The sequence below is a fragment of the Poecilia reticulata genome, linkage group LG7 (genome assembly GCF_000633615.1).
Source record: "Poecilia reticulata strain Guanapo linkage group LG7, Guppy_female_1.0+MT, whole genome shotgun sequence".
In the NCBI taxonomy this organism is placed as follows: Eukaryota; Metazoa; Chordata; class Actinopteri; order Cyprinodontiformes; family Poeciliidae; genus Poecilia; species Poecilia reticulata.
The window spans coordinates 24,369,104-24,388,101 of NC_024337.1; the positions used below are offsets into that span (position 1 = coordinate 24,369,104).

Consider the following 18,998-nt stretch of genomic DNA (forward strand, 5'->3'; position numbering starts at 1 on the left):
CTAAGCACTCTGTCTTGGAGAAGGTATGGTAAAACTGTTCTGGGAAACAACGACGTTTGGGACTCACTCAAACAAACAAACATAAGTGATTAACTAAATCATGTGCCTTTCAAAGCAGTTAATCAGTACAAGACTTCGATTAAAAATATATCGCAAGCCACATAAAGTGCCTCGTTTAACACAACGGTGTGTTTTGTTTTCTCGGTCAAAACAAACCAAGAGTTCAGCAACAGGCTGTGGGAAATTAGCTAAATGAAAATGTGCACACCTTTACTCACCTGAAAACAAAGTGTTTCAGCTGCCCTTCATTATTTTACCCTACCATGTGGACCCCGTATGAACAAAACATATTGCTTTGCAATATGCAAAATATGCATGAAATTAATGAATACAATGTGGTCCAATTTTGGAAGTGAATGTTTAGGGACGACTTCTTTTAGGACCCTGCCACTTTTGTTAAAGTTTCGGTTTTTCCTCTAAAGGTTTAGTCTTGTTTATTTCTTCAAGATTCACAAATACGCGGGAAATAATATGGTCGAATATCATTATTTAAGTCCATCAGGTTTCTTTGAAAATGCGCGACCATTAAACAACAGGCATTATTTAGGCCACACCTAGCCATATCTGACTGTCACACACAACTTTACATATAAAGACACAAACCAAACACATGAAGATATCTTTAAAATACCTATCAGGGATATGATACAAAAATCAAATTAAATGCTATCAAAATCCTGTTTAACACTAGAAGGTGAATCAGATAATGTTGTTAGAAAATAAAATATCAAGATCACCTTGTAGCAGAAAGAAATTTCTAGGACTTGATGGTTTTAGCATATCTTTTTTGTGAATTGCTGTTTAAGACTTATTTGCTCATGTTTTCTGTTTCTTATATTTATTCTTTTTTGTTGTTTGAAAGGAAAAATAATTAAGGTAATCTTGCTTACAATTATTAATGTGGGTCCATTTTTTTCCCCTCCTGAGTTTTACATTCGTGGTTTCAATACCTTCTTGAATCCCTTTAACTGAACTGGTTCAGGTTATCTATTCTGTATGATTCTACCCCTCTCTTTTGTTCTTTGTACGGCTGTGCCTAATTCTATTGACATTTGCTGGATCATTGTTCTGGTCCAATCTTCAGCTTTCTTACAGATGGCCTCACATTTGTTTCTAGAATACTTTGGAGTTTATGGTCCATTCAATGGCCATGAACAATGACTTCTATGTGAACCACAATCTATTCAGAAGCCAAGTCAAAGTGCTTTGCACGGAAATAAAGAAGTAAGGATAAAGAGATTGATATTAAAATCAAGAATTGCAATGTTATCAAATAAATCAGTAGGAATAGAAATTAACAGGTAAAGCAATACTTTACCATTAATACATTTAATAATCATCCCTGCACATCATTGTGTGATAATTAACACAACGCATTTGTGCAGTCACCAAAGTAGCAGATTAAAATTTCCCTTAAAATCTGCATCTTAATATGCTTTTCTTTTAATGTAAAACTTGCCTTGCCTAAACTGGAGAGCAGTGCAAACATATTTTGTACATACACATATATTTAATAACTCAACATGATGTTGGCAGGACCTCATCTTGTCCATTTAACTTAGGATCTTCTCAGTTAAATGGTCTAAAACTGTTTTAACACATTTCCTTTTATTCCCCTAAATGTCCATGTCCATGCAGTGTTTTTAGATATAGACCAACAGATAACTGCAGCTACAGTCCCACATACTCTCCACACCGCATCATTAAACTGACACGTGTTGACAGTAAAAAGCTGATACAAAAAACACTTTTATCAAAAGAGATTAAATGCACACAGACAGTAATCAAATGCTCTGGCGTTCGCTGATTTTACTTGAAGCTGAAGTTCTAGTTGTATTCGTAGAGCAACCGTGACACCTCCTGGCGAACAGACTGCATGACAAGTAAAGCAAAGCCAACTAAATGCAAAAAGGCAACCATAAGCAATCAGTTATTGTATGACAATAAGGCTTTATTTAAGGATGTGATGAGAAAATGACAGATGATAGTTTTAATCTCAGAGGTAAGCTGCTACACAAGTTTACAGATTGCTCCTTCACAGGCTGTCTGCACCAAGAAGGGTGCTCAGTCAAGTTGGAACGGTTTTCTCCTGAAATACATCTACAAAGTGTATAGGTCTTGGTTAGAATACCATTTAACATGCAAATGTACTTCGTTTCATAATCTAAGAAGTTTGAGTGCATCCTACCAGCTGTAATGTGCCGTTTTTGGGTGATTTTTACAGTTTCACTTAGCTACTCTAACGACATTTTCTACTATAGAAATAAACAAAAGTAGACGAGTCAAATTTTGCCATTCCAGCAGTGGACCAAGTGAAGTAAAGCTTTTAGGGTCCGAGGACAGGTATGGGCAAAAACACAATAAGTTGTTCATGCAGATGACATGGAATCTGATGCATATTAGGAATTACAACCTAGTTTAAATTAAGACCATGTAGAAAACAAACCGTACATTGTGGTATGTAATGGTCAAAATCAGAAAAAAAGAGAAGCGTGTCTAAATGCTTTTTGTTATTACAGCAACAAATGGCACTTCTGTTCTCGTTTTAATTTCACAGCGATACATGTACAATATTTGGGAGTATTAACACATTTCAGCCGAAAGTGAAATGTGAAACAGGCTGTTTTAAACAAACAAACAAAAACAAATTGGCACAGTGTGGTGACAAGGCCACTAAATCTGAGCTATACTGGAGCTAAGAGGGAAATCAGTTTAAAAGAAATGCAGCTTCTTCACAGTATCAATCAGAGAACCAGGTGCTCAATAAAAAATACATAATGAAAAATCTTGAAATAAAATCTGTAGGTAAATATAATACAATTTAACCTGGGTGAAAATAAACTGAGTGGAAGGTAAGTGATTAAAATATAAAGGCACCTAGGACATGAACGGACCAAATAAAAAAAAAAGAAATCCCTCATTGGGAAATAACATCACAGTCTATTGTCATTCAATATTTTTCTGAAACAATAAAAAATAAACAAGTTTTAAAGAAAATAATAATGAAGCCAGGTGTGGATGGGCCTGTGGCACAGGAGCTGAAACCTGGACCTGAGCCTACTGTGAATACGGTTATAATATATATATATATATATATATATATATATATATATATGAACTAGAATGGTTCACTCATTCTAGTTGTCTGAGTGAACCAAATGACCATGCTCAAATGGACGCCCGTCAGGCCCAGTCTGGCCCCCTCAAACATTCCTTTCTATGTAAACAAACACAGCCAAGAGAATGACATTACCTCTAAAAATATACAATTGAGATCTATTGTAACACGGCCACTCGGTGTGGGGTAACTTTTCTAGGTGGACATGGACAATAAATACACATCTTCGTATATACAATGAAAAACAATGGGAGCACAGTGGCAAACTTTGTCTTGCTTTCCCTTTGGGATGGTGTATTCAGAGGACTCTGGATCTCTTGCTGGCCAGCGAGCCATGCTACGAGACAAAAGGAACACAACGAGAAGAAACCAGTCAAGATGTGGAGTTGTTATCTAGAGGATGTGGTGTAACTGCTCGAGCCGTACCTTAGCTTGTTTGTAAAAATGAGGGGCCAGCTCGACCAGCCAGGACGACTCCACAGCCGTCACGTCACGCATGTAGTATTTTGATGTCTGCACCACTTCGTTAAAGACAACCCTGAGGGAAACAAAAATGATTAGTAAGAGTTGGACAAAAACCTTTTTTTTTTCCCAAATGACCATGCTCAAAGTACTGGAAAATGTTAGGTGGAAGGAAGGTCAGAATGCATGAAAATTCCTCTCCATAATAAGGATTGCATTAAGAACCAGCTTCTATCAGCATTGCACTTCTAGAGGATGAAATGTTGCCCATTCTTTAAAAACTAGTCAAACTAAGACTGGAAAAATTTAAGCCCAATTTTAACAATCCAAAATTCTTCATTGGATTTAGATTTGGGCTTTTTGACCATGCAATTATTTTTTTTATCTAAACTATTCCCTTGTTGCTCTGGCTGCATGTTTAAGGTCGATCTTCATCATAGCTTCAAGTCTTTTGGCACATCTAAGATTTTCTCCCAGCGTCACCCTGTATTTTTCTCCATCAATTCTCCCATCATTGATCTTCCTAATTCCTGTTGAAGAAAAGCCACCCCACACCATGACGCTGCCATCTCCGTCTTGTACAGCGGATGATGGTTTCTGGATAGTTTTGCACCGTCTCCATCAAAAGGGTGAGATTCAGTTTAATTTAACCCACATCACTTTCACAGCATATTTGCTGTGTCCCTTACATGCTTGGTTCACGGAGAACTCTAAATGGGACGGGTTTTCTTGTCGCCATGCTTCTGTCAAAGCCAGATTTGAGGAATTGAGAGCGATAAAATGTCCTGCCGACAGATTTGTCCCCCAGAGCTGCGGATCCCTGCAGCTTCTCCAGCGTCTGATTAAATCTGTCCTTGTCCAGCCTGTCAGCTGAAGGGGATAGCCAGCACCTTTCCACAGACTATGCTGAGATTAAATCAAACTGAGGTGGTCTCTTATTTACCAATTAGTTGACTTTTGAAGGTTGTTGTATGCTCTATTTCACGGCTGCTTAATATGAAGACATATATTTTAATGACAACATGGATTACGAATAAGACATTTCCTGACTCCCTTCTTTCTTTCTTTTTTCTTGTTAAATATATCATCCTAGTAATCCTTGGTGACTGATATTGCAAACATACTGAAGTAAAAAGATTGACAAATTGATTTATTTAGAGGTACATTACACTTTAATTTTTTTTTTTTTTTTGGGGGGGGAAGGTTAAAAATTTGTATCCGGTTTCTTCCGCTTCACAATTTCTCTCTACATTCTGTGGTCACATAAAATTCTAATATAATATGTTAAGGGTTGTAGTTTCAACATCTACAGGTTTGAATACTTTTACAGGGAACTGTATCTTAAAATATTTTACCAAAAGTATCCACTAATTCATACATTAATACAAAGTAACATATGAGAAACGTTGCACCAAAGATCACATACTGACCACTTTGGAGGTTTCTCTCCATACAGCACAGAGCTGGGGTGGATGTGAAGCTCGAGGTCATCTCGTAAAGTCCTGGCAAGACGACAGAAAAACCGAATCTTCAAAAAAAAAATCCAATTAATAGCTAAAGAAGTCATAAACAACCCCTGACTGAATTGCACTCTCACCGATAGGAACCAGAATGATGAATGCGGGCAGCATTAGCAAAGAACCCAGAAACGATACACTTCAAGATCACGTCTGGGTCGCCTGTGTAAAACACGCAGCAGTAGGAGCTAGTCAAACATTCATGTCTGTGGAAGCCTCGGTTGATTCAACATAACGTTATCGTGTCAAACACATACCCTCACTGGAATTTCGTGCCACTTTGAACTTGTTCATGAGACGCCGAAGCTGCTCTCTCACTGTGATGGCGCGCAGCAGACCCTTGTAATTGAGAAAATGCTCCTGACACCATTGGGAACTTTTCTGATGCTGCAGGAAATAATAAAATAATAATAAGAAAAAGAAATAAGAAAAATAAGAAAAACAGTCCCATCACCATGATTAGAGGCACATTCATCAAGTTCTGGGAGTTCACAACAGCCCGAAGAGTTTTCCACCACAGAACTGAACTGAATGCGTCCACGTGCTGTACCTTAATAAATGCCTCGTACACATTCAGCATGGTGAGGTGGTCTCCCTCGGCGACTGCAAATTTCCTGTGTTCGCGAGCCTGCAGGGGGGCAGATTGCCAAAAAAAAAAAAAACAGGATAACTGTTAAGCTGATGAAGCAGAAAGTACAAAAAGCTCCGAAAACAAAACAAAAAAATCCTTACGGCGTCTTTCTTCTGATTGGGCGGCACAACAAATATATTCTGAATCTGCATCATTGATGCTATGGTAACTATCTCTTTGGAGCAGCCAAAGTTTCCAGACTCTAGGAGCATCTTGGCAAACATGGGGCTGAGAGGAAACTCGGCCATCCGCATACCCATGGGGTCAGTGAGGTGGCCGTAGTGGTCCAGACCTGCCATCAAACACACAGACTGTAAACACTTTCTGTGCCGGCACAGCTTGGCTAGTGTGAAAACAGCAGCTGTTTTCCCCCAGCTATTGATCAAAATGTCTCTTACCTCCAAGAGCATAAAGAAGCTCCAGAGCCTGAACCATAGTTTGAGCTGGAGGAGGCTGAAACCACGAGACAGAATTAATTCACAATCTGCTGTTCTAAAGTTCTTATTAAAATGGGTGATCACACTCCACTGAGTGAGTGCAATGTGAGCGACCTACGGAAAGGAAGCTGAAACGCAGCACATTGTCTATGCCTAGCGCTTTGAGCTGAAGGATCACAGGCGCCAAATTGGAGCGCTGCATCTCTGGAACAGTAGCGGCAGGCAGCTTCTCATAGTCCTCCTCTGATGAAGCACAGAAAGATAAGGCGGCGATTAATTTAAAAAAAAAAGAAAAAAAAGGCCCGGCTTTCTTCAAGTACTTTCTTGTGATTCCGTTACAGCAGTCCGACACAAACCTGTGTACAGCCTGAAGCACTTCCCGGGTCGGTTTCGTCCGGCCCTCCCGGCCCGCTGGCTGGCTGAAGCCTTGGAGATGGGAGTGACCACCAGCGATTCGATGGCGGTGCGAGGATTGTAGGCCCGGAGCTTGACAAACGCACAGTCGATGACGAACATGATCCCAGTTATAGTAATGGAGGTTTCAGCTATGTTTGTGGCCACCACAATCTGGAAATGGAAAGGAAACAGGAAAAGATATTGACACGGACAGAAGTCAGTTCATCGTATCCAAAATGGCTTTTTATAGAAGTCTTAATAAAGGATAACATTTTATAACCACCTGGTGTTTTCTGTTTAAGATCAACTGTCTGATTAAGGATGGGCATCACTGTGTAAGCGACTCCTCAGCTAATAAATGTGTTTTGGTTGCACCCTGTGTCTCACTTTTTAATAAAAAGGGAACAACCTAAGATATTAGACTCGAGATGCGGGTTTTCTATAGAAACACACTGCTGTCTAAAATAACATATATGTAAACTTCAAAAATTAAGGTTTTCAAAGCACATATGATTTTCCCAATAAAAGATTATTGTTAAATTAGTTGGTCACAGTCAGGTTTTATTGCCAAGTGATAATAAAAAAGTTGTAATGACCTGGTTGCAAACATGTGCACACCCTTAAGCTAATTATTTTTTGGATCTTCTGATTTAAATCTAGAATCCAGTCTTCTTGAGGTCACATCTGCTACCAAGCATAGAAAATCTAATTAACCATGAATAAACTTCAGGTAGCATAGTTGAATTTTCTTGCTTAAATCTGTGTTTTCCACCTTCTAGCAGCAGCAGAATCGGGGCTGATTTTCATTTCCTCGAGTTAAAAATAGAAAAGAATGAGTTCAGTGATGTGATCAGAAGAAAATCTAAAAAGGTTTAGAATCTCATCTAATCAGGAGCAGCAGAGTTTTTCACAATCCAATCTCAGCTGAGCTTTGTGAGCTTTAGATGCAGATAAACAGCGGTAATGTAAATAACTGATCTAAGATCCAAGAAAGGTTCAGAGTTCATTTCGGCTCAATAAAAATGGATCAGAAGAGATCAAAGGACTAGTAAAAAGAGCAACAACATTAGTGTTACCTTTTGATTATTGTCTCAACCTTAACAAAGTGGCACAATTTTGTAAAAGAAATGTATAAAAATATAAATATTTTTATATATTTAAAAACGTACTAAAAATATCAATATTTCGACTGAATGAAATCTGTCTGCTATTCCCTTAAACTCATATTTATGAGACCTCTGTTTGAGAATGCAGCTGAATATTTGTAACAACATTTGTGAGACACATTTGACAAAGCTGGCCTAATAGCTTTGTTTAGCTTTGGCTTTGCAGCTTTGGCAAGATAACCCAAAGTAGGCTTCCTGGCTGCCTCCCAAAACCTGATAATTCAGGAACCTCAAATCGATAGATGGATGGGAGGACAGGTAGCAGGGAGGGAACCACAATATTCTTACATCTTCAGTTTGTTCAAGTTAGAATTTTAAGAAAGTTACTTCATTTGGCACCGATTTAGTCAAATAAATCGAGAAACAGAATTGGAAAATACCCAAACAATCACACTTCTCTATAAAAATCCACAGAAAGATAAATATTCACCTTCCGAACAGTAGAGGGAGCCCGTTCGAAGACTTTCATCTGGTCTGCGTAGGGTAGGCCAGAGTACATGGGCAAAATCCTCAGGTGCTTCTTCATCCCACATCGAGAAAGAGCTCTGGCCTGCTCCTGCAGGAGGGACACAACCTTCTCCACTTCCTCCTAAGATGGATTTTAATTTAAGGAAAAAGAAAAATCAATATGTATGTGTCGGTGTTACAAAAGCTCAGCGACTTTGGGGATGATCACCATCTAAATCTAAAAAAACAAACAAAAAAATAGCTAAACATAAAAATAACCACTGACCTGCCCTGTGAGGAAAGCAAGAACGTCCCCGTCGTCCTCCATCTCGTGGATCTTCATCACAGTCTCCACTGTGGCTTTTACGTAATCTGGGACGGGACTAAGGATAAAGCAAAGATCAAAGTCACAAAGGAAGCGTTAAGCGATCACTTCTTCCAGCATGAAGGTCCGGTCTGGACTACCTGACGGTGTAGAAGATGTCCACCGGAAAAGTGCGTCCCTCTACTGTCAGGATTCCACACGTGTCCTTGTTCGGATCCCCAGTTTCATTCAGGTTAAAGAACTCGTGAAATTTCTTTAGGTAGTGAGAATATTGCAGTGTGTGGAGAAAAAAAAATCTTAGTTTTTAAAATTTCAATTATATTTAGATTTATTTTCCTCAATTAAATATGCTAATAAAGAGTTAAAACAGGAAAAAAAAGGAAAGAATTGCAATATAACAACTAAAGCTGCCAAGGACTGTAATTATTATATTGTTTGCAGTTTGCAGTTGCCAGGCATATTTTAGCTGACTCGCTTGATGCCGAGAGTGATTTTGACCCGATCCTGGTTATCTATCCATCAGCAGGTTATCGCAGATGTGAGTGCACATTGTTATTCCCCCCGACGGCTGCGCTCCCCGGGTGCCTGCCTTTGTTGCTCTTTTCAAGTTAGCCTAGCATATCTGTTCATCTTAACGAAGCAGTCACCTTGGCATCAAGAGTGGCAGAGGCCACAATCACCCTCAGGTCTCGCCTCTTCTTCTGAATCTGTCGAGGAAGCAGAGAGAGAAAACAGAGGAAAACGATTTAATAAAAAAAATAGCTAAAAGAAGTTTATTGAATTGAGTTTGATATGACTACAGACGAGTATATAGGCATTGACTGGTTTTCAGAACTTGCCCACTTAACAAGGAATGAACAATCTTTCTTTTTGAAAATTGTAGTTTAAATTTTTTAGAAAAGTTTCCACAAGTTGATCATTTATTTGTGAGGTTTCTGCATGAATATCTCATGGTGCAAAGTCCCTCCTTCTGCCAACATTCAAGCTGAATTAAATCAGATTCTGACTTGGAATAAAATTATTCCAAGCTTTGTTTGTAGCTTAAATAACGTAAACTAGTGTTGCTATTCTCAGCAGACAGTGGGGGATGCCAACGCCCATTTACAATGCCACCCTAATGTGGTAGTCCACATCAAGCCCTGTCACTGTGTGTTAGTGGTGTGTAGATCCAAAATCAATCAATTTATGACAAATACTATGATATCAGTTGATTATGCTTTATGTTTCAGTTTCATTCATTCCAGCCATCGCACCGCCATGTACAAGAGCAGATACACAAGGCTACAAGACCGTCAGCGTTAAGCTTAATGAGAGGGCGACAAATGTTTGGGAAGTTATTTAAAAATGACGTGATGATAAAATGACAATTAGTTAATTAATTAGTTGAGAGGATCAGCCAACAGCAACACAGGAGAAGCTTTTAAGGACCGAAGGCAGATCCAAGTTCAACCACAATCAACACCATCGGTAGCTGGGTCTGCCTTATTGGATTGAATCCTGCAGCCAGCTGTTGCAGCAACAGGCCCATTTTATGATGCCAGTAAACATTTAAATGACTTGGAGACGGCATGAGACAAAGAGTTTTGGTCAGACAAAACTAAACCTTGGTCTCCAGTGTCTTGTTAATCATGTAATTGTTTGATTCAGGTGTGTTGGAGCAGGGACTCAAATAAAAGCCAACAAGCGTAAATAAAGACTTTGCCAGGACAAGTCGGCTCAAATCTATCTTGAGATAGAATAGGTGAGCTATAGCTCTACAATCTACTATTTTTTAATCATACCATTTCTACTGGTTAAAATCCTTTTAATGAAATAACAGATAAAGTGTAGAGGAGACTGACTGCATCACTACCCTCCCCCCCCCACCTGTTGCTATGTTTCTCTCTTACAAGAAAAACAACTGAAAATAAGTTGTTGTATATTAACTCTCTCATTGAGGTAATATAGTTTTAAAACTACGGTTAGCAAGTTAAGAGCAGCAGTCCTGTTGAGTAGTTATCAATAGGCTGGCTGAGCATAGATCAAATTAATTAACCAGATATTGTTTAATTATACTTGTCTTATTGTATGAAGAGTAGAACAGGAAAATGATTTAGTGTTCTGCTTAATTAGAAAGTACTGCTAAAATAAGTAGGTGTGTATCTGTTTTTGCACAGCAAAAAAAAGATAAACAGATGCCATAGAAATTCAAAAATCAATGTGATATTATATAAAACAAAAGCAGAGAGATAATTTGATAGTATTTTTACTCACACGATGAGAATCTAAAACCTACGTATGTCTAGTTCAAACCTGGTGATCAACGACAAGAAAAGTCTTGTTTTGCTTGGAAGTCCATTTTTACTTAATCATATACAAATCAACTTTAAATGTTGCGTCAAGTTTTTCGGAACCTGAACTTTTCTCCCGCGACCCGACCCCGGATAAGCGGAAGAAAATGGATGGATGGATGGATGAACTTTTCTCTTCACGTGAAATCTAAACTATTCAAGTCAGAGACCATTCAGTCTTTTCCTAAGTCAACAAACATTGCATCAGTTGGCATTACCTTTTTCAGTAGACCAATGGCTATGTCTGTGTACAGAGTTCTCTCGTGTGCTTCATCCAACATTAACACACTGAAAAGAACGGAGGAAAAGCATAGAATTAGTAACCAATAGTAATCCTGTGCAATTCATGCTAATACAAAATGCACAAACCCCCCCCACCCCCGACTTAAAACAAAAACTAAATATGCACTCTCTGGTCATTTTGTTAGGCACACATGTTCAAATGCTTATTCACACAAATAGCAAATTAGTAAACCGCAGGCCAGGAACATGACATGGTGTCGATTAAACAAGTGAGCATCAGAATGGGAAAGAAAAAAGAATCAACTGTATGGCTGTTGTTCATTGCTGATCTGCTGGGATTCTCATACTTAGCCATCCCTGTGGTTTCCACAGAATGTTCCAAAAAAAAAAAGAGAATGAAAATGTTTTGCTAGAATTGGCAGACTGGTTTAACATTTTATAAAGGCAAGAGTAGTTCACTTAACCTCCTGCTGGCATCCGGGTATCCTTTCTGAATGCACGAAGCGTTGAATCAGACGAGCTAAAGCAGCACTAGGTAACACTCCTGTTTACTACGAATGGGAAATAAAGAAAACAATTGGCACTCTGTAGTAGAAATCGGACCATAATGAACTGGAAAACATTGCCAGTTCATTATATCTTGATTTCAGCAGCAACATTCAGACGGTAGGGTCAAATTTGCCCTGAACAACACGAAAGCATGGATGGATCGTGGCTTGTATTAAGGGTTTAAATCAGCAACAACTGAATGATGCTGTCACGTCAATATTGACCAATCAACGGCATGAAAAATAAAGAGTTCTGTCCCTCTGGTAATAGGAAAGGTGTGCTTAATAAAATGGCCAATGAGTGCACTTTTTACTTCCAAACATGTACCTGTATTTTTTTAAAAGCGGGTCGGCCATCATTTCTCGCACGAGCATGCCATCTGTCAGAAACTACAACCACAGAGGCATTAGTAAAGACCCGACTGACAGGACGGACTGAAGCCACCTTCCTCCAGCTACCTTAATCCTCGTGGCGTGGGGATCGGAGCAGTCATCGAACCGGATGGTGTACCCCACCTCGTGTCCCAGCAGGGCCCCTCGCTCCTCTGCCACACGGTTAGCCACCTATCAGCAAATGAGAACAAAGCCTGAAATTTGAGGCAGGCAAGTGTCCTACAGTGTGAACCGAATTCGCCTGCAGCCGGATGACATTGGCAAAAAAGTGAGAGGACATAAGCTGAGCTCTTACAGAGATAGCGGCCACACGTCGAGGCTGCGTCACTCCAATCACTTTCCCCTCTGCTGCCCAGCCAGCCTCCAGCAGGTACTGATTGAAGGCAGATGAAAAAGAGGGAACAAAGCATGAATAACAGATTCTGCATAAATTAAGCTATAGCTGATGTGGCCCAAACTCTGTTCTGTATAGGAAAATAGGCTGCTAAGCATCCAGTCAAGGTCATATTGAACCACTGTGGAGGAAACTGCTGAATTTGTGCATCTCTGGGCAAAACACTTCAAATTCATTTGACGGTTTTACAGACACTAACCTGGGGTATCTGTGTGGTCTTCCCGCATCCGGTCTCCCCAACTATTATGACAGTCTGGAAGCTTTCAACCAGGTATAAGATGTTGTTTCTGTGCTGCATTGGGAATAAATAAGAAAATGCACAAACTGACAGGCAGGTGGCCAAATACTAATAGTAAACAATTAGCTATACGTGTGTGGAAGCAGTGTGAAACCTTAAAAACTGGGAGTTTTTGCCGTTGTTTCTCTATAGAGAGGGCCGTGTTTGGGTTGAAGACGAAGGGGGAGCCGGTGGTCTCTGAGCTCAGATCCCGTTCCTCTGAGATCCCCGGAGCCTCGGCGCCTGAAGCAGAGCAGATGGCGAAGGAAAGGAGGAGGAGGAGGAGAAGATGTTTTATTAAAATGTTTTACCGCAAACTGCGGGTTTTCAAAGAATGACAGCCAGGATTTGGTGCACAGCACTGCAATGGGGGGGCCTTTTCACTTGCGACCAATCTATAAATTGTTATTATTATTCCAAACTGGTTTCATCCTGGCAGGTAAACACTTGAATTCAGCGCAGTTGATCCGGAGTTGAAGCGCTCAGGCTGCAGAAAGAACGCAGTAGCAATGGATTCCTCTGCAGACACGCACATTTATGGCCGATTCACGACAGCAACGGCACATGTACAATTATCAACCTCCAAAACAACAATACATGCCTTCTCCCTTGTTTTCTTTGCACTTACCCGGCTTCCAAAATTTCATCGTGGAGTGGGGAGCCGCCATCTTGGCTTCTACGTCACTTTTTTTTTCTGCACACGAGAATGACGAGCTGGGCTTTCTTCAGAGATTTCTGAATGATGTCAGAGTATGGCATGCCGATTTACCAGTTAATCGGTAAACGCGCTATAAGCAAGAAATTATGGTTTTATTACTCATTGTAAAATAGAATTTTATTATTGTATCATATAACGGTAATTACCGTCCTGGCTGGTATGCTATATAATGATTATCCATGTAGCTTATATGGATTGCCATATAAGCTATATATGGCATACCAGCCACATGTAGCTGGATAAATTGTTGCCACTTCTTTCTTAGATTTTTTTTTTATTGTTTATTTCCTTTTAACACTTATTCCAGTTTCTTTTTAAAGTCTGTTTGGCTGTGAACACAACAGTTTGACCTCAGTCACATGAAATAAGTCTAGATTTTGCTATAATTTTTTTTTTTCTTGGGATTTGGTTTTTCTTAAACTAAATCCCAATATAAAAACTATCGTATTTTATACGATAAAAAATACTTTATTATGTGAAGAAGTAGGCTCAATTCAATTAAAAATACTTTATTTATCCCAGAGGGAAATTAATTGTTGTAATTCATATCATCCAATTTTTTCCCAAGGAGTTTGTCATGAAAAATCTTTGTTTGCGCAACAATCTCCAGAGGTTCCAAAGCAGTGTCCAGAAAAAAAGCCTATATTATTACCAAAATATACTGGAGGCCAAAAAATTAGCATATTGCTGTTACTTAAAATATTCAACACTGAATCAATTTTAGGTATATATACACTATGTAGTTGTTGTAGATGCTGATGGCTTTGGGCAGGAAGGAGCTCCTGTAGTATATCCTCTCCAATTTATCAATTTTCTTCATAACACTGATAATGAAAAAAAAAGGATTTAAAAATGTCCACTATAAAAGCATCTAAAATTATATTGGAATGTTAGGTTCTGGAACCAGAAGTTCTACCTGTGTCTAATATTTCACAACTACGTGAAATGTTATGTTGTACATGAAAATCCTCCATGTAGATATAGCTAATTATAGAATAAATACATGAAAAGAACAAAAAGTTTTGCAATGAGAATACTCAGGTCTTTGAAAATGGAGGCCAAATAAAGCCCATGTTTAATGATTCCCAAAAGATTTGATCAGAAAATACAATCCTTTCAAACACCAGCTGCATATTGAATAACAGTATCATAACATCTTAGCAAGAACTGCTCTCAAATGTTCTTCCCTATAAAATACTGAGAAATGTTACATCAAAAGAGATATAACAAATACAAATAAATCTGTGTAATACAAGATGGGATTTGACAACAAAAAAAGACAGACTATACAAAGTTTAAATTAATTTTCAAACATGATTCATCTAAATGAGTGGTCTCCAATCCAGACCTACTGCCCTGCAACTTCTAGATGGATTCCTAATCCACCACATCTTCATCAAATGATTACAATGACTATTCAGATTACCGTCAGGAGGCCTGGTAACGAGTCATTCATTTGATTCAGGTGTGTTGGAGCGGGATGCATCTATAACCTGAAATGCAGTGCCTCTTGAAGACTAGGATTGGAGACCCCTGACTATTAAAGAAAAAATTAGAATTTATGCATTTCTTTTATCTTTTTTTTTTTTTTTTACCTCAAGTGTATGAATAATGGCAGACAAAAACCAACAGCAAATCATGGCAGTGCACAGATCAGGTTCAGCTTAAAAACAAGTTTGCATTTGAACATAAAATCCTTTACTCCTCTTTGTAGTTCAAAACTGAATTTGAGCATACGGGAGTCTCTTTCCAAACAGCATCTGCGTTAATATTAGAAGATATTTATCAGCTGTTTTTGGATGCAACGTTCCCCTTTTGTTAGACTCAAACATTCGACAAGCAAAACCAAATAACGGTTCCCATTTCTGGAAGAAACAAAATCTCATTAAATAACAATTCCACCTCTTGTTAAGACAAACTACATAAGCTCCAGAGAGACCCTATAACTGTTAAGCGTGACTCCTCATTTCTCACAAATAATTTAGTTGTAAAATTTCAGAGCAGGTATTAAAAAACTAAAGAAACAGAATTAATTAATGTAGTGTGGCTTTGTTCATCTGAAATGTATTATAAAAAAAATGAAGGTTTCCACACACTCATGTTGAAATGTCTCTGTTTGCTTGAGACCTCACCGAGTCACCGATAAGCAGATTGGTAGCCGTAACTTGTCATCTCTGCAGTATAAAGGCTGGATTCACGTCAGTTATTTGAATTTGAAGAAAGTAGATTGATTGAGCTCCGTTTCACATCTACAATGTATTGTGCTAAAACCAAACAGCCTAAAACATTTTTACTTTCTGCAACTTTAGTGTTTGTTATTGTTATTTTTTAAACGGCAAAAAAAGAAAAAAAGAAAAAGAAAAAATTTGGAAAGCATAAGGAAAGATGTCCTTTAAAAAAAAAAACCGGAAGCCTCAAATGAAAGAGATGTACAGCTTCTGAACGTGTTCATCTTGCCGGATCTTGTTGAGCAAACTTGCATTCCCATAATGCTGTGCACACAAAGACGTCTTCGCGTAGAGCACCGACACCTCCCAAACATGAAGTTCTTCAGTCTTGTCAACTTACTTCAACAAAAATGTTCATATTTATTTCTTCGTGCATTCCTCTCAATCAAAATGTAGAGCTGTGTAAAAGATTATCCACACCACCTGGTAAAGAAAAAAATGTTTCAATTAGATTGTTTTTGTGATTGATTCGGGTCAAATTTAAATCTGAATACATATTTACTTGCAAAGCATTAACTCAGCGTGTGCATTTCAAAGTGGGACAGCACAAATAAGGAAAAAAACATCTAGCACAGAATGAAGATAAACTGAAACTATTTAAGATCTTTTGAACTTAGCAAAAAAAAATAAAAAAATGTTTTTCCTATATTGGTATACTTACCAGGAAAAGGGCAAAAGATGTCATGAAGCCTTCTTTGGTGAGTTCCCACGTGCCTCCATACTCTTCTTCGTCAATCTGCTGAAAGCTGCTGAAGTATACGTAGAGGAGACCTGCATTGATGACGCAGAAACTAAAGAGGCAAACAAGGGAAGATGAGGAATTTTCATGTATTTTCATCTGTACAAACTAATATTGAAACAGGAAAATATTAGATACCGAGCTCAGAATACGTACATGGCTATTCCTAGAAATCCTTTCAACGGTGCAATGCCCCATATCACACCAAGGATAATTGCAATAATTTGTCGAAGCCAGTAAATCACATCCAAAAACTCATCCTGTGGAAAAAGCACATTGACAGGCAATAAATGTTATGGGCCAGATTTAACCATTTAAATTACAACACATCCACAGCTATTAACACTGATCACTTCATTTATCCCAGTTGACACCAAGTGCATTGAAATTCTCACCTTAGAAAGATACACTGAAAAAATAAAAATAAATCAAAGGCCATACCCGTACCTGGCCAAACATAGACCAGTTATATTTGGCCTAATTCAAGGGAAATAGAAACAAGTAATTTTACTGTCAGATTATAAGAACTTCACATGTTTAAAACAAGTGACTAATACAAGCTATTTTTTAAAAACTGACTTTAAAGGGATAATGAATCAGTGATTCAGTTTTCAGTTGCCAAGAATGTAAAAAAAAATTGAGACGTTCTGATTTGATCCCATCTAGTGGATTGGTGTCCCAATCTTTGTTAGGAAACAATCTATGGTTTTACATTAGTCAAGCTGTAATGCAGCTGCCACACAAGCTGTAATGCAGCTGCCACACAAGCTGTGATGGAACACACCAGCATGTATACAAAGTGGAAAGAAAATTACACCAGTTCAATTACTTTCCATGCTGGGAATTTGTGTATTTTTCAAAGTGGTAGAGCTAGATTTATAATCAACTGTAATTGAAAATTAAAATTCAACTTCCCACTTAAATATCTTAAGGTCTCTGGGCTTTTCTATCTTTTATTTTGTTAATAATCATAATAAAAATAAAAACAATTCAAACATTTGACATCAAGCAGAGGATTTACTTGGGGTATGTAATGTGCAGATTTCTCCATAGTTGTCACTGTAGCTGTCTCAGTGGAGTCAACTAAACTTTCTTTGACAGATAACAGTTTACTAGTGGGCATTATATGATCAACTGATTTTTATTTTACTCTATTATAATTAGCATTAAGTTGCTACACATGTAGATAGACCTGAATGCAACTATATGAAAACACTGTAATGCAAAAAAACAAAAACAAAGATTTAAATTTGGACAGAACTAAACTCTATGACAGCATATGAGTTGGAACCATTTAGATGACCTTTGTGAGTTGGTGCAATATATATATACACAACACTGAATTTAATTCCTAATTTAATTTTGGGTTAAAAACCATCTATTTATTGTAGTAAACAGGATTGCAGAAAAAGTCTCATTATAATTCAATGACATACCCGGATCATGGTCATATTATTTTTTCTTATTTTTTGCTAATGATGTAGAATAAAACTGATATACTTGAAGAAGAGCATTTTTTTCATTCAACAGAAAAAGACAAAGTAATATTCCCAATAACAACTGATATGATTCATGAACAACAACCACATTCAGAGAACGAAAACATTGAAGCAATTGGATTACTGGACATAATCCTAACTTCAGAATATTACTTTTATGTTTAATTTGGGGAAAAAATAAAGAGTATGATGCCTTTTTGTTTTTAAGGTGCAATATTCTCTGATGCTGTTTTTGTGGTAAAAATAAAAAGAGTAATTGTCAATTAAATGCCAATTATTCAACAAAAGTTGTTTACCAAAAGTATCCTAATATATAATACCCCAAAATGTCAGATTTAACGATAGACAGATACAGGGGAGAACATCTTTCATTATGCCAGTCAGCTAAAACTAACCAGATTAATCCTTAGCATAAGGGTTAGCTTCGGCTACCTGTCTTTATCCATACCTGTTATTAAAGTCCGGAAACTCACAACTTCTAGTAGAAAATATAAAGGAATTGTTACAAAAATACAACTAAAAGGTGGTTAAATGACCCACCTTCTCTTCCCAAACGGCATTACCGCAGAAGGCTTTGCTCCATGTGGATTGCTTCACAGCCCCATTCAGCAGATGACTTTCCTCTTTCCGTTTAGAACTGCTCGTCATTCTTCTGCTTTTTTCAATCAAGACGCGTTGAAAAGTTGCAAGCCGGATCTAAAAACACCTTGAGTAAGAGTCGGCTCCCCAGCGCTGACCAAAACAAGGCGGTATTCGGAAATATTTGAGGATATTAGACGGACCTTAGCTCCGCTGAGCTGACAGATTTCTGTCGTTAACAGTTAAAGGGAGTTGGAGCATGCGCAACACTGTTTAACCCCATTGTGAGCCAGCCAATCAGATAGTGCGACGTTTCGGCAGTGTTTCGGCAAAGTGACTGAATGAAAACCACAGCGACCTCTGTTGGATCAGACTCATTACAGCAACTGAAGTACCGCAGTGATTCTCAAGTTTTTTGTTTGTTTTTTTGAAGTAGTATCACAAAAACAACAACACGACTGGCCTCTCTGCAGATGAGTGTGATATAATCA

General features: G+C 38.1%; 2 protein-coding genes across 2 annotated transcripts; both read right to left on the bottom strand.

The window, feature by feature from the left end:
- Positions 1–1,990: 1,990 nt before the first annotated feature.
- Positions 1,991–13,443, bottom strand: dhx35 (DEAH-box helicase 35). Its single transcript, XM_008413893.2, has 21 exons — positions 13,373–13,443; positions 12,860–12,987; positions 12,667–12,759; positions 12,369–12,446; positions 12,140–12,244; positions 12,009–12,070; positions 11,108–11,177; positions 9,207–9,266; positions 8,700–8,812; positions 8,521–8,617; positions 8,218–8,376; positions 6,582–6,792; positions 6,344–6,468; positions 6,187–6,241; positions 5,890–6,080; positions 5,708–5,785; positions 5,415–5,544; positions 5,238–5,319; positions 5,071–5,142; positions 3,605–3,716; positions 1,991–3,515 (listed from the first exon to the last, which is right to left on the bottom strand). The coding sequence occupies exons 1-21, from the start codon at positions 13,410–13,412 to the stop codon at positions 3,477–3,479; spliced, it is 2,100 nt and encodes a 699-aa protein (XP_008412115.1). The 5' UTR covers positions 13,413–13,443; the 3' UTR covers positions 1,991–3,476.
- Positions 13,444–14,504: 1,061 nt separating this feature from the next.
- Positions 14,505–18,776, bottom strand: rab5if (RAB5 interacting factor). Its single transcript, XM_008413892.2, has 4 exons — positions 18,469–18,776; positions 16,586–16,689; positions 16,352–16,481; positions 14,505–16,113 (listed from the first exon to the last, which is right to left on the bottom strand). The coding sequence occupies exons 1-4, from the start codon at positions 18,574–18,576 to the stop codon at positions 16,072–16,074; spliced, it is 384 nt and encodes a 127-aa protein (XP_008412114.1). The 5' UTR covers positions 18,577–18,776; the 3' UTR covers positions 14,505–16,071.
- Positions 18,777–18,998: the final 222 nt, after the last annotated feature.